The sequence below is a fragment of the Oncorhynchus masou genome, chromosome 13 (assembly GCF_036934945.1).
Source record: "Oncorhynchus masou masou isolate Uvic2021 chromosome 13, UVic_Omas_1.1, whole genome shotgun sequence".
NCBI lineage: Eukaryota > Metazoa > Chordata > Actinopteri > Salmoniformes > Salmonidae > Oncorhynchus > Oncorhynchus masou.
The window spans coordinates 50,423,863-50,446,485 of record NC_088224.1 but is presented as its reverse complement, the minus strand read 5'-3'; the positions used below and the strand labels follow the sequence as shown (position 1 = coordinate 50,446,485).

Here is a 22,623-nt window from a genome sequence, read left to right as displayed (position 1 = left end):
TAGAGTGGCCTTTTATTGTCCATTGTATGAATTATCATGGCAATGGAGAAATGATCACTAACAGGGATGTAAACAAATATGGAACATTTTGGGAATCTTTTATTTCAGCTCATGAAACACGGGGCCAACACTTTACATGTTGCGTTTATATTTTTCTTCAGTGTAGTTCAGTTGTAAAATGGCTGAGTTCAGAGTTCAATGGCTGTGACGGGAGAAAAAACGGAGGGTGGATCAACAATATTGTAGTTACTCCACAATAATGACCTAAATGACAGTGAAAAGAAGAATGGATATATACGGAATAAAAATATTGCAATACATGCATCCAGTTTGCAACAATAAACTTTTTGGTCTACATGCAAAGCCTTATGACAACACATCAGTGAGTGACTGCCTCCTTATTTTCAAGCATGGTGGTGGCTGCATCATGGTATGGGTATGCTCGACATCGGCAAAGACTGCCCAGTTTTTCAGGATAAAAAGAAACGGGATGAAGCTAAACACAGGCATAATCCTAGAGGAAAACCTGCTTCAGTCTGCTTTCCACCAGACATTGGGAGACAAATTCACCTTTCAGTAGGACAATAACGTACAGCACGAGGCCAAATCTACAATGGGGTTGGTTACCAAGAAGACAGTGAATGTGCTTGAGTGGCCAAGTTACAGTTTTGACTTAAATCTGATTTCAAATCTATGGCAAGACTTGAACATTTCTGTGTAGCCATGACCCCCAACACCTAATGGCCAAATATTGCACAGTCCAGGTGTGCAAAGCTCTTTGAGACAAACCCAAGAAGACTCACAGCTGTAATAATTGCCAGAGGTGATTACATCTAATCAAGGAATATTTGTGTTTTCATTTTTTATTACTTTTTAAGAAGAAGAAAAAATCACAATTAAATCTATTTTAAAGTCACTTTTTAACACAATAAAATGTGTAGAAATCTAAGGGGGTGAATACTTATTATACCCACTGTACCATCCCACCTCTGACACCATAGCATCAATTTTAGCGGGTAATTCAAACTTGTTCAGACTGCCACAGTCTCAAGAAGCCTACCTCCATTGGAAGTGTTTATAATGCACTTTCCAAGACTAGGTTTGTTACCATGAGATAGTGTTCAGGGGCCATCTCAGAGTAGGAGTGCTGATCTAGAATCATCTCACCCACTGTCAATGTAATCCAGGTAATTTTATTCATTGTGAATTAAAAGTCCAAACTGATCGTAGATCAGCCCTCCTACTCCGAGACGCCCAGTTAATGATGTGATGGTATCTGTGATTAAACTGTTCACCTCCTTTCCTCCTGTTCCTCTGTCGCTCAGGCGGCCATGTGTTACATCCACATCTCAGCCCTGATCGCTGAGTCCCTCAAGAGGAGAGGTGAGCACAGCCCGGTGGGCCATAACATGGCAGTACTGCTAACAAGCTTCTGGTGTGTGTGTGTGTGTGTGTGTGTGTGTGTGTGTGTGTGTGTGTGTGTATGCATGCGTGTTCTCTCCAGCATGTGTGTGTGGAGAACCTATAACCTCTTTGCTTGTGAGTCTTCTGGCCACTTCTGTCCATCAATTGGCTGGACAGCATGTGTGACATCATCATTCAGCACTTTGTGCATATGGCTACTGTAGCCTCGGTGCAAACATTTGTTTCTAACTAGTTCTTCTGCTTGTGTAGGTGTGGAAATGGTATGAGTAGGTTGATGTGTGTGCGTGTATGCTTGTGTCTGTGCGTGTGTTTGTGTATACATGTGCTTGTGGGTTTGTTATACACTGTGTATGTGTGCATGCTTTTGTGTGTTGGCATATTACTTAGTGTGTGTGTGTGAGAAGAGAGGTTAGTCAGAGCTGAGCTCTGTGTGCTCTCTCACAACTCGAGTGTCTGGAAACAATGACATCATCCAATCAGCACACAGAGGCCTCTATGTGCTACAGTACTGGCCATCCACTCTTTACTCTCTCATACACAAACATAGGCTGCATCCCAAATAGCACCATATTCCCTGGACAAAAGTAGTGCACTTACATAGGAAATAGGGTGCCATTTGGGATTTAGACAGTGTCTGCTGCTGTGAGTGTGACTTCACATCTTCTCATGTATGGTATGTGCTACTATGACACGGGAACTCGGTGTTTCCATCTGCGCGGGTATGTGCTTGCTAGCCTATGCATGCTTCACCGTTCAGCGCACGAGCCGTCATCACTCTCTCTCTTTCTGCCGCCACACGCCGGGTGTGGAAAGCATGCCCTGTGAAGCACTGGCTTGTCGTGAAGTGAAAAAAGGCAAAACAGCAAGTGGAAAGTTACATTGTGTACAGTAAACTCCTATACTCCTCCTTATAACGCAGGCTACTGGAAACTTGACAAGGCCAGGATGTCAAGTGTGGTTCCTGAGGAGCCCAATGTCATTAACTGTAGCCCCTTACTAACCCCCCGAGATGGAGAAAGTGAGTGTGCCGCCATGGAACAGGGATGTGTAAAGGTTGGGGGCGATTCAAGCTTTGCTTACTTCAGAATCAGAACTTTATTCGTACATTTACAGTTGAAGTCGGAAGTTTACGTACACCTTAGCCAAATACATTTAAACATTTTCACAATTCCTGACATTTAATCCTAGTAAAAATGCCCTGTCTTAGGTCAGTTAGGATCACCACTTTATTTTAAGAATGTGAAATGTCATAATAATAGTAGGGAGAATTGATTTATTTCAGATTTAATTTATTTCATCACATTCCCAGTGGGTCAGAAGTTTACATACACTCAATTAGTATTTGGTAGCATTGCATTTATATATATATACACACACTCTTGTACCTGTTGATATAATTTCATTATTAATTCACTTAGTCTATTTTATGAGTATTTGTAAGATTCTTATTTGCATAAAATAGACGGAGACCAGTCTTATCAAAAATAGATAATGGTATTTATTCTCGGAGCACGCTGCCATGTAACCACGAACAACAGTTTATATACAAAATATGACGTCACAGGTTCTAGAATGAATCTCCTCCTCCCGACCAAGACAGAGCAAGTTTAAAAGTTCATTCCGACCCACTAGCGCACACACAGAACACACAATAAAACTGAATTAACTCTTGACCCCTCACCATTATCGATCACCACTTAGCTGACCGTTCTAGTTAACAGAGAACCTGGGAATGCACTCACTGCCTTATCAATCCCTCACTTATGAATTCATATTGTTAATCAGATATAATAAAACAGTGTATAAGTTTACTTAGTTACAGTTCTATTTAAAATGGGGATATTGTTTAGTCATTTATTCATAAAATTCCTAACAGCAATTCATAAGGTCCTTTGCTGTTGTTCTGGGATTGATTTGCACTTTTCGCACCAAAGTACGTTCATCTCTAGGAGACAGAGCGCGTCTCCTTCCTGAGTGGTATGACGGCTGCGTGGTCCCATGGTATTTATACTTGCATACTATTGTTTGTACAGATGAACATGGTACCTTCAGGCGTTTGGAAATTTCCAGACTTGTGGATTTCTATGATTTTTTTTCTGAAGTCTTGGCTGATTTCTTTTGATTTTCCCATGATGTCAAGCAAAGAGGCACTGAGTTTGAATGTCGGCCTTGAAATACATACACAGGTACGCCTCCAATTGACTCAAATTATGTCAATTAGCCCATCAGAAGCTTCTAAAGCCATGACATACTTTTCTGGACTTTTCCAAGCTGTTTAAAGGCACAGTCAACTTAGTGTATGTAAACTTCTGACCCACTGGAATTGTGATACAATGAATTATAAGGGAAATAATCTGTCTGTAAATAATTGTTGGGAAAATTACTTGTCATGCACAAAGTAGATGTCCTAATCGACTTGCCAAAACTATAGTTTTTTAACAAGAAATTTGTGGAGTGGTTGAAAAACAAGTTTCAATGACTCCAACCTAAGTGTATGTAAAGTGTACATCTACCAGGAATTTAACCTTGTGAAATGGTGCTGACAGCAATAAACAGAGTATATAGAACGTACACATAATCTATATACAAGTATACAATATAGACAGTGAAAACAGTTTACTTAAAAATACTAGGACCAAACTTTGACTGTAACTAGCAAAATGGAATCTGAATTATTACAGATGCACAGTGTTTTGAAGTCCACTGCAATGGCTTAGCCATACCACTTAGAACAAAGCAATGTATTGGACATGCATTCTAAGTGGTATGCTGAACATACCTCATGACTCAAAAGACTAGCAGAATGTCCAGGCAGGTATAATGTCCACTGATTTGCCTTTGCTATTGAAAGATGTCTGGATGTCTGTGGTCTACCTTGCCTTTTGAGATGCCTTTATTGATGTCCACCAACGTTTCACTTGATATGTGTAAAGAAAGCATGTTCACAATGAATGGAGTGACTGTTCTTTGTTTGGGTTTGTTGATATGGAACACAAGGAAGGTTAAGTACCTCTGTGTGTGTGTGTGTGTGTGTGTGTGTGTGTGTGTGTGTGTGTGTGTGTGTGTGTGTGTGTGTGTGTGTGTGTGTGTGTGTGTGTGTGTGTGTGTGTGTGTGTGTGTGTGTGTGTGTGTGTGTGTGTGGTGTATGGGTTCATACCATTGGATGATAAAATGCACAGAAGCATAAAGAAGAGAGTGACAACATGTTGTTACTATGAGCTCTCTGCTCCTATGTCCCTCCTTCTCTGATGTCATATCCTGTTTGAAACCTCAGCGACCTTCTCCATGGGCTGGGCGGCCTTCCTGTGCATCTCACCGAACGTGAAGGAAGAGGGGGCCATGAAAGAGGACACCGGGACTCAGGATACCCCCTACACTGAGGTACCCTCACCACCACTGGCTGCAGTACAAAAAATTGTATAGATTTGGAAGATCATTCAATGACAATGCAGTTCAGAGCCTGGGCCCGTATTCATAAAGTGTCTCAGAGTAGGAGTGTCGATCTAGGATCAGGTCGCCCCTCTTATTCATTTAGACTTCAAATGCTACACAGATCCTAACCTTCCTGTGTATGTAGGACACTCTAGTGGAGCAGCTGGAGCTGTGTGTGGACTACCTGTGGAAGTCTGAGAGGCACGAGCTCATCGCCGATATCAACAAACCCGTCATCGCTGTCTTTGAGAAGAGGCGAGATTTCAAGGTGACCGGGGGGAAAGGACAAGGTTATTTCTTGACCAGGCCAGAAACACTCTGACAAGAAGGAGATCAGAAGTAATATCAGATGTGATTGACATTGTGTGTGTGTGATCCACAGAGGCTATCGGAGCTGTACTACGACATTCACCGCTCCTACCTGAAGGTGACAGAGGTCGTGAACTCTGAGAAGCGTCTGTTTGGCCGATACTACCGCGTGGCGTTCTACGGACTGGTAAGTGCCATCTGAGCCACTGAAGACACTGAAAATGACAAACACACCTTATCGATAGATGTGTGTGTACTGTGTACCTAGCCTGAGTGACAGTCTGTTTGTGCTATCATGCTAACTCCTTGTTACTCATTGTCATGTTTGGCATCGATCTGGATCGCACACACAGACTGGCACTCAGGCTAGCGTGTACCATCCCTGCTCTGGGATTCAGTCTTTTAGGTCTCAGGGGAGGAGGAATGATGTCACAGCGCGATGCTAAACTAGCTTCGACTAGCTTTGACTAGCTTGATAGCTAGTCAGTACATGCTATAGCTATAGCCCTCTGGTACGAACCCAGTCTCACCGAGTATTTTGTCCCGTAAAGGACGTCAAACTTCTACATTCACAAAGCTGGTTGGACACATCTTAGAAGAGCCTGAATCCTTTAGACATTTAACCTTTGGTGAACGGAAAGAGGGGTGGATCAGTCTCTTTAATAGTCAGTCTCTTTAATTCTAGTCAGTCTCTTTAATTCCTCCATCTGCTCTTTTTCTTTTCTTCCTTTTGGTTTTTCTGTATCAAGATTGCGGTAAGTTTTTGTCTCTCTTTTATGTTTCCGATCTTTTTTGTTCCGCTTACCTTCTCTCTTCTCCCTTCACTGGTAGTAGCTTCTCTAACCTTTCTTCCTAGATATATGCTGTATACATATTGTTACATGATATTGTTACATGATATGTATACCTATACCTGGGTTTGGGGTCGATTATATATCAATTCAGTCAATTCAGGAATAAAGCAGAATGTACATTTCCCTCATTGAAAAGAAATTAGGAAAATTAGGAAATTGGAATTTCAGTTTACTTCCTGAGTTGAAGGAATTTAAATAGAATTGACCACGATACCTACATCCTATAATCTCCAGTAATATTTTTCCCCTCAACGATCCCATTCTCTAATCTCTAGCTCCTTTGAACAGATCTTAGAACAGTTGGTGTCAAGATGACATAGCAGTATACATGCAGGCATGCCAGACCAGGGCCTGTATTCACAAAGCATCTCAGAGTGGGACTGCTGATTTTAGGATCTGTTTAGCATTTTAAGTCATAATGAATAAGAGGGGCGACTTGATCCTAGATCAGCACTCCTACTCTGAGGCACTTTATGAATGCGGGCCCTGGTCATGAATGTTGGAATGTAGGGCTCTTTCTCAACTGATCACTCCTCAATTCCTCTCATCCCCTCTTAGCCGCTTTGATCGAAAATTCAAGCCTAATGAGCCATACATTAAAGACATTTTATGAGCCCAAGCCCAAAAAAGCCGAAATGATTGTGCCATTATCCAATACATATATGATAATGTAGGCTACTGCACATTACGCACGACAGAAAAAACATAACAAATTCAGCAAGCTATTCTAGTCTAGCTTTTCCTGCATGGGACTCCAAGAGCTAAGGAGAGAGGCCAGAGGAGCCCAGGTGTGTGCATATTGCGCAGGAGACAGAGGCTAGTTAGAAGCTTATTATGCATAATCCATCATTCATTACCTGAAAGAGGTAGGCTAGGACATATACGTAGCCATTCAAAGGTTTGGGGTCACTTAGAAATGTCATTGTTTTTGAAAGAAAATCACTTTTTTTGTCCACTTGTACAACGCTGTGCACTACTCCCTTCACAGAACAGCACAAACTGGCTCCAATGCTGTAAATTACTATTGTAGCTGGAAACTGACAATTGTTTTATGGAATATCTACATAGGCGTAAAAGGCCATTATCAGCAACCATCACTCCTGTGTTCCAATGGCATGTTGTGTTAGCTAATCCAAGTTTATCATTTTAAAAGGCTAATTGATCATTAGAAAACCCTTTTGCAATTATGTTATTACAGCTGAAAACTGTTGTCCTGATTTAAAGAAGCAATAAGACTGGCCTTCTTTAGACTAGTTGAGTATCTGGTGCATCAGCATTTGTGGGTTTGATTACACTCTCAAAATGGCCAGAAACAAAGTACTTTCTTCTGAAACCTGTCAGTCTATTCTTGTTCTGAGAAATGAAGGCTATATGCGAGAAATTGCCAAGAAACTGAAGATCTTGCACAATGCTGTATACTACTCCCTTCACAGAACAACGCAAACTGGCACTAACCAGAATAGAAAGAGGAGGACAAGTACATTAGAGTGTCTAGTTTGAGAAACAGATGGCTCACAAGTCCTCAACTGGCAGCATCATGAAATAGTACCTGCAAAACACCAGTCTCAACGTCCACAGTGAAGAGGCGACTCCGGAATGCTGGCCTTCTAGGTAGAGTTCCTCTGTCCAGTGTCTGTGTTCTTTTGCCAATCTTAATCATTTATTTTTATTGGCCAGTCTGACATATTGCTTTTTCTTTGCAACTCTGCAAAGGTGAAGCTGGTTGAGAGAATGCCAAGAGTGTGCACAGCTGTCATCAAGGCAATGGGTGGCAACATGGAAGAATCTCAAATATAAAATATATTTGTATTTGTTTAACAATTATTTGGTTACTACAGGATTCCATGTGTTATTTCATAGTTTAGATGTCTTCACTATTATTCTACAATGTAGAAAATAGTACAAATAAAGAAACACCCTGGAATGAGTAGGTGTGTCCAAACTTTTGACTGGTACTGTCTAAATCAATCTTGAACAGACTGCTCACACATGATCTGATTTAAAGCAATACATTATTATTCGAATGATAGGCTATTTCAAAACTCTGCAGCTGCAATTAAAAAATGAAATCTTTACAATAATATATCCCATTTAGCAGACGCTTTTGTCCAAAGCGACTTACAAGTCGGCTGGGGCCACTACTTTTTTACATATGGGTGGTCCCAGCGGGAATCGAACCCACGACGCTTGGCGTTGCAAGCGCCATGCTCTACCGACTGAGCCACACAGGACTCTACAATAAAAAATGAAGGTGACCCCCGAAAGCCAAATAGAGATGTGTAAATGAGAAGCACATTCAGTCCTTATATTACTGTAGCTTGGGCTATCCTGAAGAAAATGCAGGCCTACTTGTCACAAGAAAAAAATGTACCATGATGAGATGATAGGTCTACATGCATTATACAGTTATTTATCCTAGGAAAAGGTAGTGGTTTTGGGCAGTAAACCTCAGTAACCGAGTTCCCACCATTCAACCTTACCTTGGACCTTTTCCTCCAATAAGGTTAAGAAAGAGATGAGGGCCTCCCGAGTGGCACAGCAGTCTAAGGCACTGTATCTCAGTGCTTGAGGCGTCACTACAGACTCGGGTTAAATCCCAGGCTGTGTTACAGCCGACCGTGACCGGGAGACCCATGAGGCGGTGTACAATTCCAGCGTCGTCTAAGTAAGGGGAAGGTTTGGTCCATTTCCTTGTCCCATCGCACTCTAGCGACTACTTGTGGGGGGCCAGGCACCTGCAAGCTGACCCCGGTCGCCATCTGGATGGTGTTTTCCTCTGACACATGGGTGCTTCTGGGTTAAGTGATCTGTGTTTCAAGAAGCAATGCGGGTTGGCAGGGTCGTGTTTCGGGGGATGCAGGCTCTTGACCTTCGCCTCTCTCAGCTATCTAACTACCTACCTGAAGGATATCACAAAATTGTGGAGAAAAATGGGTTAAAGTACAAAAAATGAATTAAAAGGAGGGATGGACGATATAGGATGCCAGGAATTGAAGAAAGACTCATTGAGACAGAGCCCAGGAAGTTTTCTATAGGAAAGAACACACTGTCTGAAAATAACCCTCATTGCCCTTTGACCCCACGGTGCTTTGAGAATGACCTCTACGTGGCCTCTGTTTTATCCAGAAAATAACATTGCAATTTTGTCAGTAACTTTTGTGATTACAATTGTGTTCTAACAAGCTGACCTAACACTAAGAAACACATGACCTGACTGATAGGGAAGCGCAGTAAACCACTAAGGGGTGATGTGAGCCTAGAAATTCCAGTTAAGGGTTATTAATATTCAGCTAAGGGATGAAGAAAGAAAACAAAGGGATACAGTTTCTAAACAATACACGCACATATACATACTCTTCAAAGTATTGACGCAGGCATTGCATTCAGACAAACAGACACTCACACACACACACATTTACATTACATTTTACAACAAAAGCTCTTATTCAGAGTGACTTACAGTCAGAAGCACAGACAAGCATACACACACACACACACACATACACACACACAAAGGTGGTTGGGTAAAATGGTGTTTCTGTAACAGGGGTTCTTTGAGGAGGAGGAGAGTAAAGAGTTCATCTATAAGGAGCCTAAGCTGACAGGACTGTCCGAGATCTCCCAGAGGCTCCTCAAACTCTACTCAGACAAGTTTGGGACCGACAACGTCAAGATGATCCAGGACTCCAACAAGGTCAGTCTACTTCCCCCCCAGCTTTCAAACACTGTCACATCTATATGTTTCATATACAGTATTATTCAAAGTGTTTCGCACTCTTTAGTACTTGTCTCTGTTTCTTTCATAGAAAGATTGTTGTCAAAATGTTGTAAATGAATTCATGTACTGCTACATTTTGACAGCAATCTTTCTCCACAGAAAAGCAGCCAGTGAAGTAGTGATTCATTTAGACCATGGGCTCCAACAGGTCGATTGTGAAACTACCAGTAACTCGCAGCCCACCTACTGTATGAGTAGCTCACCAAACAATTCTGAAAGCATATGCAAGTTTCACGTGTTCCATCGCAAACTGTCATAAACAAATCTCACAAGTATCAGACATTGCCAGCTCCCAACTACTAGGTAATCAACACAACATGACACCCCTGGTTATTGGCTTAAAAAGCCAAACCTAACACTATATCTGTCAATTAATTTCTAGTAATATTGCCCCCGTCTGTCTGTGTGGTGCGCACGTTTTGTCTTTTACTCCTGGTGTAGCCAGTTGATGTGATAACCGTCTCAATTAAACGTTAACTGAAAAGTAGGTTTGCCTGGCAGAAGTATATCATGAGTAAGTATATCATTTGTATCGAACTTTGCTATGAAATGAGCAGCATCGCTTGACCGGCACATCATACTGCTCGTTCCTCACTCGCTAGATGTGCAATTAAAGGGCCAGAATCGCAATTAATGGGGTGTTACACTCAAAAATCTAAATGTGTTAGTTTTCTTCCAGACCTATAGGTCAGCAACCACAGCTAGTAAAGTTACTGCAACCCTAAACAAAGAGTTGCAGTCAGTTTTTGAAACGGTGGCCAGTTATAAACTGGTCCTGAACATCTCTAAAACTAACAGCAGTGTATTTGGTGCTAAGTTCTAGACATCGGCTGAACCTGGTAATGAATGGTATGGATGTTGAGCAAGTTGAGGAGACGAAATGACTTGGTGTTACCTTAGATTGTAAACTGTCATGGTCAACACATATACTGTAGATTCAATGGTTGTAAAGATGGGGAGAGATCTTTGCTTTTTTTTTGACACCACACAAAGCAAGTCCTGCAGGTTGTAGTTTTATCTCATCTTGATTTTTGTCCAGTCATATGATTCAGAGATTCGGATTGTTTAAAGGTCACATGTACAGGGGTTGCAGGTGTGATTGCAGAGTACAGTGAAAATCTTAGGCTCCGAGTTCCAACAAGAAGGAGTAAGTGAAATAAAATAATGAAAATTGTAATTTAAAAAATTTATTGAAATTACACTACATATATCAGAACTGTAGCAGTGATGAATAAATAAATGTCCATTGGGTTGGAGGCAGAGTAAAGACTGTTTAGGGAGTGTGGGGGAATGACCATAGGGAGAGCAGCATGACCATTGGCCAGGAGGTGTGGGGAGCCAAGTGAAAAAAAACAGTGCTGCAAAGAAGGTCTTAGTTAAGCTGCAGCTGGCCCAGAACAGAGCGTCACTTTTTGCTCTTCGTTGTAATCAGAGGGCTAATATCAATACTATGCATGCCAGTTTCTCTTGGCTAAGAGTTGAGGAGAGACTGACTGCATGTGTTGGAAATTCCAAATGGTTTGCATAGTCAACTTACACACAGCACTGTCACACACTTACCCACCAGACATGCCAACAGCAGTCTTTTCACAGTCTCCAGGTCCAGAACAAATTCAAGGAAACGTACAATATTATACAGAGCCATGATTGCATGGAACTCATATAGCGCAAGTGAACAGCAAACTTGTTTTCAAAAAACAAATAAAGCAACACCTCACGGCACAACGCCTCTCCCTCATGTGACCTACTTTTTGTGTGTACAGATGTAGGATCTTAATATGAGCCTGTTTGCTACAGCAGGAAAATAATCCTACAGCAACAGGAAATGTAAATGATTGTGTGTTATAATTCATGAAAATAAATGTGTAGGGGTTGATAAATGTTTCATTAGGGCATGTCAAGTCTGACATTTTAAAGTGTAAATTACAAACTTTAGAAGCCTTTTAAACCTCAAATACACTACAAGTTTGCATTTCCAGCTGTACAGGAAAATTTCTGTAACAGCAGGATGATCAAATTAAGATACGACATCTGTATGTAAGCAATAGCTTCATACATGTTAATGTTTTAAATGCATGTCAATTCTAAAGTATTTAGTCTGTAAAGTATTTTTTTTGTTGTGTGTCGAACCCCTGTAAGACTAGCTGTCTCCATTGGTGTCGGCTAATGGGGATCCTAATAAAATCTAAAAATACACTCAATCGTTCACCATAAGTCACTCTCATTTTTGTTTGCAGAACATTTTCCATTGCAAAAATGTTTTGCCACGTTTTTCTGCGTAGCGACCTAATGAATACGACCCAGACTGTGAACTGATTGTTCTGTTTGATATATCCCACCAGGTAAATCCTAAAGACCTGGACCCCAAGTACGCCTACATTCAGGTGACCTACGTAGTGCCCTACTTCGACGACAAGGAGCAGCAGGAGAAGAAGACGGACTTTGAGCGACACCACAACATCAATCGCTTCGTGTTCGAGACGCCTTTCACTCTGTCGGGGAAGAAACATGGCGACGTGGAGGAGCAGTGCAAGAGACGCACCATACTAACAAGTGAGTTATTTAAAAGGTCATTTTTGCTCATATTTTCATCCGAAAGAGCTGTCGACATTGACTCTCACATATATTCAGTATGTGGAATGTGCAGGATTCGAACCTACAACCCAGGTGACGCTCTAACTCACTGAGCCATTGGCTTGTATGGTAGTACATTATACTAACAGGAAGTGTCTGAATGACCAGTAAACACTGAGCTGTAACTGTCTGAATCACTAGTATACTGACCAGTGCTGTAATCAGCGATAATATTCTGACCAGTAAAGTTATGGTGTAGGTTCAAAATCAAATTAATTCCTAAACAAACCCAATAAAATATATCCCATCTTGCAGACACTTTTCTCCAAAGCATACATTTTTTCATATGGGTAGCCCCAGTGGGCATCAAACCCACGGCCCTGACTCTATGCTCCCTCCTCATGCTCTAACAACTGAGCCACCCAGGACCACAAGGTTTAACCAATTGGTTCCTCATACTCTGTGTCTACTCCCCCTTCCTTTCTTTCTCCCTACCCAGCGAACTCCACCTTCCCCTACCTGAAAAAGCGTATCCAGGTGGTGGAGCAGCAGAGCACGGAGATGAACCCCATCGAGGTGGCCATCGACGAGATGTCCTGCAAGGTGTCCGAGCTCAACCAGCTGTGTGCCACGGCAGAGGTTGACATGATCCGGCTGCAGCTCAAACTGCAGGGTAGCGTCAGCGTCAAGGTAAGGGTAGGGGTGGAGGAGGAGAAAGATGGAGAGACACACACAGAAGGGAGTTGTTGAGAGGTCATGGCAGAGCTGACATACACGTACTGTACACACACACACACACACACACACACACACACACACTACCACTCTAGTGAGTTGAGCTGACAGACACAACTGACAGACAGACACGCTCACACACAACAACACACATACACACATTAGTGAGTTCAGAAATAGCTGAGCTGATACACATCTACAGTACCCCCCATGCAGCTATGAAACGGCACATTTTTCTCTCAGCCTTATGGGAAAATGTGTAGAATAGCATGAGATCAGCTATACAACTGTACATTTTTCTTTCTGCCCCATGGCAAAATGTGTGGAAGTGTGGGAAGTTAGCTGTTTTCCTAAATAAAAATGTTTGCTCGGGGCCTCGCGGGAACAGTGCTTGATTTGTAAATCGGGAGGTACCAAACAAAAAGCGAGCATGAGAGGGGCGGGGGCTCTGAGGTACCGGAACGCATGGGGGGAAAAAACACCTTTATAATTAATATATTTTTATGAAATGTTTTGAATTTCAAGTATACTGATCAGTGATTACAGCACTGGTCAGTATACTAGTGATTCAGACATTTCATAAAAATCTTAATTATATACAAATATTTACAAGATGTAAGGGAGCTCTCTGCCTAAGTGACCTCATGGGGCTATGGCAACCACAGAATTTGCATTAGCCTCTAGCATCACTATTAGCATTAGTGTCTTGCGTCAGTAGCATTTGCCTCTTGCATCACTAGCATTAGCCTATTGCATTATTAGCATTACCCTCAGTTCCCTTCTTCTTACTGCGGTGTCTGTTGAAAATAGTGCATGTGAATAACCATGAACTTACCTTACAGGTCAATGCAGGGCCCATGGCCTATGCCCGAGCCTTCCTGGAAGAGAAAAATGCCAAGAGGTACCCTGACAACCAAGTCAAACTGCTCAAGGAGATTTTCAGGTATTCATCACAACACTTCTCCTGATTTATGCACCACTTAGCATATGCTTTTATCCAAAAGGTAAATGTTTAGTATAGCTCTGTTTAGGGCTGTTGCGGTGACCGTATTACTACCGCCACACTAGTGGTCACGAGTCATGAAGGCAGTCAAATTCCATGTGACCTTTTAGTCACAGTAATTAGGCTTCTCCAAGCTCTGATGCTGCTGATGGTCGCTAGTAGCCTCCCAAACTTGCTAACTGTCTGGTACTCCGCACTCTATTGTCCCCCTAATCACATTGACATCAATGCAAATGTAATGGAGAATCTAATCAAACTCTTCATGAGAGCCCATGAGCTCATGTTTTGCGCGACATTTCTATAGGCTATGCAACTGCGGAGAAAACAGAGTGATGGTTATTAAAAGGATCCCATCAGCTTTCTATAGGCTGGGCCTACTATATTTATTTTTTAACTTTCCTAATATTAAGCAAATATTAAGCACATTGCTTATCTTTACAACAGGAGTAATAGCCTACCTGGCTGGCAGGAAAATGAACGACAGGAAAACCGTCCTCCATTCACTATTTATATTTTTTTTTAATGATTGCTTAGGCACTATCTTTGAAACTGTAGGCTATTTTTGCAAAACTCTACACACTAACCACAAAACCTTAAATCTAACCAGCAAACAATTCTTGCAAAACTCTTCAAACAAAGCGTCAATACAGTACACACAAACCATAACTTGAATAAGCACACGAAGCACCAACTGCGCACTGATCGTATAAATGAACACTTGTGTGGCTTTTGCTTTTTCTGTGTGCAGGGCATAGCAGTTTGCAATAAAGTTTTGTTATACGTGTAGTAAACACACATACACACAGGTATCCACATGTAAGGATGTGTATTCTGAACATAACACACTATCAATACAAATAAGGGGGAAAAGTTTCGTTTTTTCTCAGAATGTTCTAACACTCCTCAAACAACAAAAGCGCAGTAAGAAAAAACAAAAATATTTGTGCTCGGGGAAAAAAAGAGCAGAAAAAAATTAGGCTACATCTCGCTGCCTTTGTGGGTCTGGCCATAAGACTTCGTTCACATCACATGCGATATTGTCTTGAGCTAGGCAGCGTGGAAAGTATGGCCTGGAGTGCCGTATCCAGGCCTGGTATGACCCCTGATCGATGTCTCCACAAGCCTCCTCCATTGCCTGTAGAAGGGGTATGCGTTGGTGGGGCTGGCGATCATAAACCTACCAACGCCATGCAGAGAAGAATTCTTCAATAGGATTCAAGAACGGAGAGTATGGGGGAGATTGAGTGAGATGAAAAGTGGGTGACCTGTGAACCAATTGCGGACCACAGCAGCCCGGTGGAAACTAACATCACTCTGTTTCAGTAGACGAGACAGTGCAGAGAGAGACTCACTCTGTTGACGTTTAGGAATATGGTGTTATCTGACATTATGTGGTCCTGCAGTTCTCTGAGTCTGATGCAGTAATTTGCAATGACCATATGTACAATGTGGGTCTCCTGCTCTGAGGTGAACAGTCCACCTCTTCCACCAGATAGTGGTTTTCTTGCAGTTCTGTAAAAACATTTGAATGGTTTCAGTGATAGATCCTGCTCATTATGGAAGTGCAGTACATAATACTGTACCAGTAAGACTACAGCACTTAAAGTTACTCATTTCGAAATATCCGGATGATACCTGCAACAGTATAGTGACTCAGATTTGGTTGAACCCGTTGTCCAGCCTTCCTCATGCTCATCCCATGGGTGACAACAAGGTCCATCACAGTCGCTCTTATTTCATCAGTTATTGTGTTCCTGACTCCCCTTCCTCTTCCCCGTCCTCTCCTTCTCCCACCTCTTCCTTCTCGTCCTCCTCCTCCCCTAACTTCTTCACCTAAAAGTGTTTTCACATTGTCAATGTGGAAAGGCAATTGGCGAAATAGTGTAGCAATGTAGGGACCAATGTTTACAGTTTTGCTAGAAGTGTGTCATTAAATTGCAAACTGAGTGTAAAGCAGTGAGTTGTGTTTACAGTTTTGCAAATAGTGTGTTATAAAATTACAAACTGAGTGTAAGCAAAGAACGAGACGTATTTTTTTCCCCTGCCCCTGTTTCGAGACAGGTGCATTATAATGGTCCATTCTAAATCAAAATTTCACACATTATTTAGTATAAGTAAAGACAAGATTAAATCAAGAATAGTCTGATGGGTGACAAAATTAGCCTATCACTTGTGAATGATATATTATCACTTGTGAATGATACCCAGGATAAGGCAAGAAACAATGCCTTTTTTGTGACTTTTTCGAATCATAGATGTACACCTCATGTTTTGATAAGGTTTGTATGTATCACAGCTAAATTGGCCAAAAACCTTCTTATAATTAAGCACATTAATCTGCTTTACAAGGGGCGTAGATCCTAACTGGCACACATAAGCAGCGCGTGAGTTTCAAGTTTGGGGAAGATAATTTTCACCATAAAAATGCACCTTTATAATAAAAGCATTACATGCATAATTGAATTTGTGGTCACTTTTGATAATGGTGCTTTCTGCTAATGGAACATTTGCGCTTATAGCCTACTGCCATGTGCGCATTGCTGCGCTTATAATGTGAAGAAATAGCCTAATAATTTATCAACATTTTAATCTGATCTGTTGCATCAGCCTCAGTGCGTAAAAAAACAACGTTTTTGATGCTAGTAGTTGTATTAATTTGTGATCTATCGCATTCCACAACTGTCCCAGACTGTTTGGAATATGTATTTCTCGCACAGAATAGAATAGGTCAACTGTTGTACTATGGGGGATAGTAGAATGACATAGGCTAGTGCGTTTGCTGTTCGTTAGACCTACTTATCTTGTTGGCTGACGAAAAGTACATGTGGACAGTTCAATACCTTCAATATGCACCTCGGAATTGGATAAGGACGCGCGCAGTTGCGTCCCGGATGTGTTTGTCTTCATTGTAGCCTGTGAGGAAAGACCCGATCATGTGAGATGGAAAGCGATGTGAGTGAGAGGTGCTTCGGAGCAGGCAGCACACAGGGAGAAGGGCTGCAAAAAGGAATGGATTTTTTAAGGGTGCATTATGGCCACACAAAGGGGATGCCGCTGGAAAACTCGAGACATTATCTAGTGTGTACAGCTTGTACAAATGTGTACTGACCAAGTGTGTACAGCCTGTGTAAAAAAAAAACAAAGCATCGATCATGGACTTCTTTCAAATCATTGGAGTCGCATCATGCAGCCTTAAAATGTATCAAAAATCAAAAAAAGAAATGCCCTCTCACTGTCAACTGCCTTAATTTTCAGCCAACTTATGAACATGTGTAAATATTTGTATGAACATAAGATTCTACAACTGAGACATAAACTGAACAAGTTCTACAGACATGTGACTAACAGAAATGGAACAATGCCTCTATGAACAAAGGGGATGGGGGGGGGGGGTCAAAATCAAAAGTAACAGTCAGGGGCGGTAGGGTAGCCTTGTGGTTAGAGCGTTGGACTAGTAACCGAAAGGCTTGCAAGTTCGAATCCCCGAGCTGACAAGGTACAAATCTGTCGTCCTGCCCCTGAACAGGCAGTTAACCCACTGTTCCTAGGCCGTCATTGAAAATAAGAATTTGTTCTTAACTGACTTGCCTAGTAAAATAAAGGTAAAATAAATAAATAAATCTGGTGTGGCCACCAGCTGCATTAAGTACTGCAGTGCATCTCCTCCTCATGGACTGCACCAGATTTGCCAGTTCTTGCTGTGAGATTTTACCCCACTCTTCCACCAAGGCACCTGCAAGTTCCCAGACATTTCTGGGGGGAATGGCCCTAGCCCTCACCCTCCGACCCAACAGGTCCCAGATGTGCTCAATGGGATTGAGATCCGGGCTCTTCGCTGGCTTGGCAGAACACTGACATTCCTATCTTGCAGGAAATCACGAGCAGTATGGCTGGTGGCATAGTCATGCTGGAGGGTCATGTCAGGATGAGCCTGCAGGAAGGATACCAGATGAGGGAGGAGGATGTCTTCCCTGTAACGCACAGAGTGAATGCTTGCAGATTGCTTGCAATGACAACAAGCTCAGTCCTGTTGATGCTGTGACACACCGCTCCAGTCCATGACGGACCCTCCACCTCCAAATCGATCCCGCTCCAGAGTACAGGCCTCGGTGTAACGCTCATTTCTTCAACGATAAATGTGAATCCGACCATTACCCCTGGTAAGACAAAACCGTGACTCGTCAGTGAAGAGCACTTTTTTGCCAGTCCTGTCTGGTCCAGTGACGGTGGGTTTGTGCCCATAGGTGGACCCTGGGCAGCTTTCTTTCAGTGTTTTTCAGAGTCAGTAGAAAGGGCACTTTAGTGTGCAAAGTTTTCATAACTGTGACCTTAATTGCCTACTGTCTGTAAGCTGTTAGTGTCTTCACGACCGTTCCACAGGTGCATGTTCATTAATTATTTATGGTTCATTGAACAAGCATGAAGATCTGTGAAGTTATTTGGATTTTTACAAATTATCTTTGAAAAACAGGGTCCTGAAAAAGGGACATTTCTTTTTTTTGCTGAGTTTAGTACCTATTTCTTTGTTAACTCTTGATACTACCCATCCCGGATCCGGAATCGTGAATAAAGCCTCAGGCTCATTAGCATAACGCAACGTTAACGATTTCTGAAAATCGCAAATGAAATGAAAATAATATGCCTGCTCTCAAGCTTAGCCTTTTCTTAACAACACTGTCATCTCAGATTTTCAAAATATGCTTTTGAACCATAGCAAATCAAGCATTTGTGTAAGAGTATTGCAAGCTAGCTTAGTATTTTGCGTAGCATTTAGCACGCAACATTTTCACAAAAACCAGATAACCAAATAAATAAAATAATTTACCTTTGAAGAGCTTCGGATATTTTCAATGAGGAGACTCTCAGCTACATAGTAAATGTTCAGTTTTTCCTGAAAGAATCTTTGTGTAGGAGAAATCGCTCCGTTTTGTACATCACATTTGGCTACCGAAACGAACCGAAAATTCAGTCACCAAAACGTCAAACTTTTTCCGAATTAACTCCATAATATCGACCGAAACATGGCAAACGTTGTTTAGAATCAATCCTCAAGGTGTTTTTTCACATATCTCTTCATTGATATGCCGTTCGTGGAAGCCTACTTTCCCCTCAGAATCCCATGGAAAAATACCAGCAGCTGAAAATGACGCACCAATTTCGACGGAGGACACCGGGCGGACACCTGGAAAATGTAGTCTCTTATGGTCAATCTTCCAATGATATGCCTACAAATACGTCACAATGCTGCAGACACCTTGGGGAAACGATAGATAAGGCAGGCTCATTCCTCTCGCATTCACAGCCATATAAGGAGACAATGGAAAACAGAGCCTCGAAAATCCTGCTCATTTCCTGGTTGCCGTTTCATCTTGGTTTTGCCTGTAGCTCCTGTTCTACGGCACCCACAGACAATATCTTTGCAGTTCTGGAAAATTCAGAGTGTTTTCTTTCCAAAGCTATCAATTATATGCATAGTCGAGCATCTTTTTGTGACAAAATATCTTGTTTAAAACGGGAACGTTTTTCATCCAAAAATGAAATTGCGCCCCCAGAGTTTCAAGAATTAACCGCTCAGTACAGAATAACTGCATGTGCGCTATCCCTGAAATCTTTTGGAGAAAATATCCTTTCTATTTTATTCCGCTTTGTTCAATTGTATTCTTCATATTATAAAATAATATAAAATGATGCCACAGAATTCTAAGGAAATCTTGACAGCTAATGTAGCCAACAGCCATATGGCATAGCCAGATCAGGACCTAACATAAGGACAACTCAGTGTATGCTGTTCTGTTCTTCTGAAATAGACTACATTTTCTTCATATCATGTTTCTTTAGACATGTTATGAATGTGTAGGCTATATTACATGGATTTATTTTACTTTTAAAGGTGTAGATGTTCCAAAGGTCTGCATCAGTGGCTTGTAGGAAGCCAGGAGATGCTAAATGTATTTATATTAACGGTCAATTACCGTGAGACCAACAGTTATTTGCCTGACAATCACCAGCTGACGAAATTTCATGACCACCACAGCCCTAGTTATGTGACCCCTGTGGGAATTGGATCCACAAGCTTGGTGTTGCTAGAGCCACGCTTTTACCAACTGCGCCACACATAAATCAATGATGCATTTGATAAGTCTTCAGCAAAAGGGTTGGGGTCAATTCAGGTCAAGATAACTAGAACCCAGAGTTTTTCCAGATCAAGTCACATGGTCAGGAAAGCTCTTGGCCCTCATAGTGCCCTAACATACTCTGTTTGGCCCTGAAGGCAGTTTGCAGAGGCGTGCGGCCAGGCGCTGGATGTCAACGAACGGCTGATCAAGGAGGACCAGCTGGAGTACCAGGAGGAGATGAGAGCCCACTACAGGGACATGCTCACAGAGCTCTCCACCGTCATGAATGAGCAGGTCTGCGGAACCGCCCCGAAACATTGAAACTGTTGTTTCTTTAGACAACCGAGGCTGTATGCATCAAATGTCTCAGAATAGGAGTACTGATCTAGGATCAGCTTCCACCCCCCCATTGTGATGTTTAAGGAAAACATCATATTGTGAGAAGCTTGATACATTCGGCCAATGGGCTGTTCAGTCATTAGCCTAGCTACTTACAGTACTAACCTTCACACACTTCATATCAATGTCTTTGTTTACTTTCGTGTGGTACAGTTTTGTTCTCACGTCATCATTCTTTTGAATTCAGATTTGATTTGATTTGATTTGAATTCGTCATTACTTTCTCTGATATCATTGTTTCATTATTTATTTTTACACATGAGCTTTTGCTGGATTAGCTAGAGTTTTGTCTCTTGGTCTCATCACTTTGTGTTGTTCTCTTTGTTCATTTGTTCTCTTTCATTGGATCTCAGCTGCATAGACAACTCCTCTCATTCAGTTTCTGCTCCTCTTTCTAATATCTCCCTCACTATCGTTTCTAAGACTGGCACGTCACACAATCCCCCCCCACCCACCCACTTTACCATGCTTTCGACTCTGTCATTATGGAGCAAGTGGAACTGTGCTGTGCATTATACTAACCTCTCAGCATATATGTGTGTGCGTGCTTGGTCGCATCATGCATTCATCAGATGTCTGTTTGTGTTATTTGAAAGATTAATTGACTATCTATGTCTCTCCTCCATACCAAGATCCCTCACACAAGACCACCAGGAACAGAACGACACAGCGCCTTCTGAGCAGCCAATAGGCATGCTGGAATCTGACAGTGCCCAGGAGGACATGTTTACCCAAAATGGCTCCTGGTGACAGACGTCGTTCTTCCTCCTGCCAGGAATTATACAGAAAGGAGCAGGGGACTGGAACTGTGACTTTATGGGAACTGAGGCAAAAAGGGAAGTGGATGGGGAAGTCCAGAAGTCTGTAGACTTTGGTCGTGGTAGTCTGGAGTTGTGGTAGTCTGGCGTCCCGGTAGTCTGCAGTCCTGGTGATGTTCAGTAGAACAGGCTGCTGTACTGTTACTTTGTTTTGTTTTTAAGGCTCAATCCATGTTTGCACTCCCCTGCCGACCACCTCGTCTCCTTACTCTGTACACACACACCCAGACAACACACGCCTTCTCTCCCCAGCCCCATCCCTTTAGAAATTTGTGACCTTAATGAGCTTGAGGTGCGTTCAACAGACAAAAGTTTGCTTGTAATCCTGGTCACAACAATTTGTCCATATTCTGTTGGTTATATTTATGCTGCAAATGTTTGCCACCTGGGGTAAGCAATTCCAAAAGCTATTGTAAAATGACAGTTCAAGGAATTCTATAAAGGAAATTAGGGTCACGTTCAGTAGCCAAACATTGTTGAATGATGCAGATAGAAATACTATGGATTCAGCCAACATGAATCCTTCTATAAGGCAGAGAGACATGTTTTATTCCACATCATTTATTTATTTCGGAATATTCCACAACGTTGTGTCCTGCTGAACAAATTGACATGTAGCCTACTTCTTGTTTGATTGAACACACCTCGAGTTCCTGTTTGAATGTAGAACAACTCCGCATAGCTACTTTGTATCCTAACATTCTGGAATTCCCAGCTCCCAAATTTTCGAATTGAAAGTTTGTTTTATAACATTTTTATGATTGATGATGTTGTTATTATTATTTACTGTACTGTTTTAAATTGTAAATAAGAATTATTAATATTTAAAAAAATATATGATTTTTTGTTTGGCTAAACTAATGTTTTATGTATAACATTTAAATAAAATTTGTTAACGTCCATAAACCACAGGGTAAGTGAAAATTAATCTCTAGTAGTATGTTTCTTTACATACATACATACATACATACATACATACATACATACATACATACATACATACATACATACATACATACATACATACATACATACAAACATACATACATACATACATACATACATACATACATACATACATACATACATACTGTTACAAACAGTTGATGTCCGAAGTTTACATACACTTAGGTTGGCGTCATTAAAACTTGTTTTTCAACCACTCCACAAATTTCTTGCT

General features: G+C 41.6%; 1 protein-coding gene across 1 annotated transcript in view; it reads left to right on the top strand.

The window, feature by feature from the left end:
- The window catches only part of LOC135552512 (dedicator of cytokinesis protein 10-like), a 118,592-nt gene extending 96,227 nt beyond the window's left edge, over positions 1-22,365 (top strand). The window contains exons 46-56 of the mRNA XM_064984185.1: positions 1,326-1,383; positions 2,345-2,443; positions 4,700-4,806; positions 5,003-5,125; positions 5,240-5,353; positions 9,568-9,714; positions 12,141-12,351; positions 12,872-13,062; positions 13,950-14,050; positions 20,382-20,520; positions 21,258-22,365. Of these exons, the coding sequence (XP_064840257.1) occupies positions 1,326-1,383; positions 2,345-2,443; positions 4,700-4,806; positions 5,003-5,125; positions 5,240-5,353; positions 9,568-9,714; positions 12,141-12,351; positions 12,872-13,062; positions 13,950-14,050; positions 20,382-20,520; positions 21,258-21,305 (1,338 nt within the window). The 3' untranslated portion in view covers positions 21,306-22,365. The remainder of the gene's footprint in view (positions 1-1,325; positions 1,384-2,344; positions 2,444-4,699; positions 4,807-5,002; positions 5,126-5,239; positions 5,354-9,567; positions 9,715-12,140; positions 12,352-12,871; positions 13,063-13,949; positions 14,051-20,381; positions 20,521-21,257) is intronic.
- Positions 22,366-22,623: the final 258 nt, after the last annotated feature.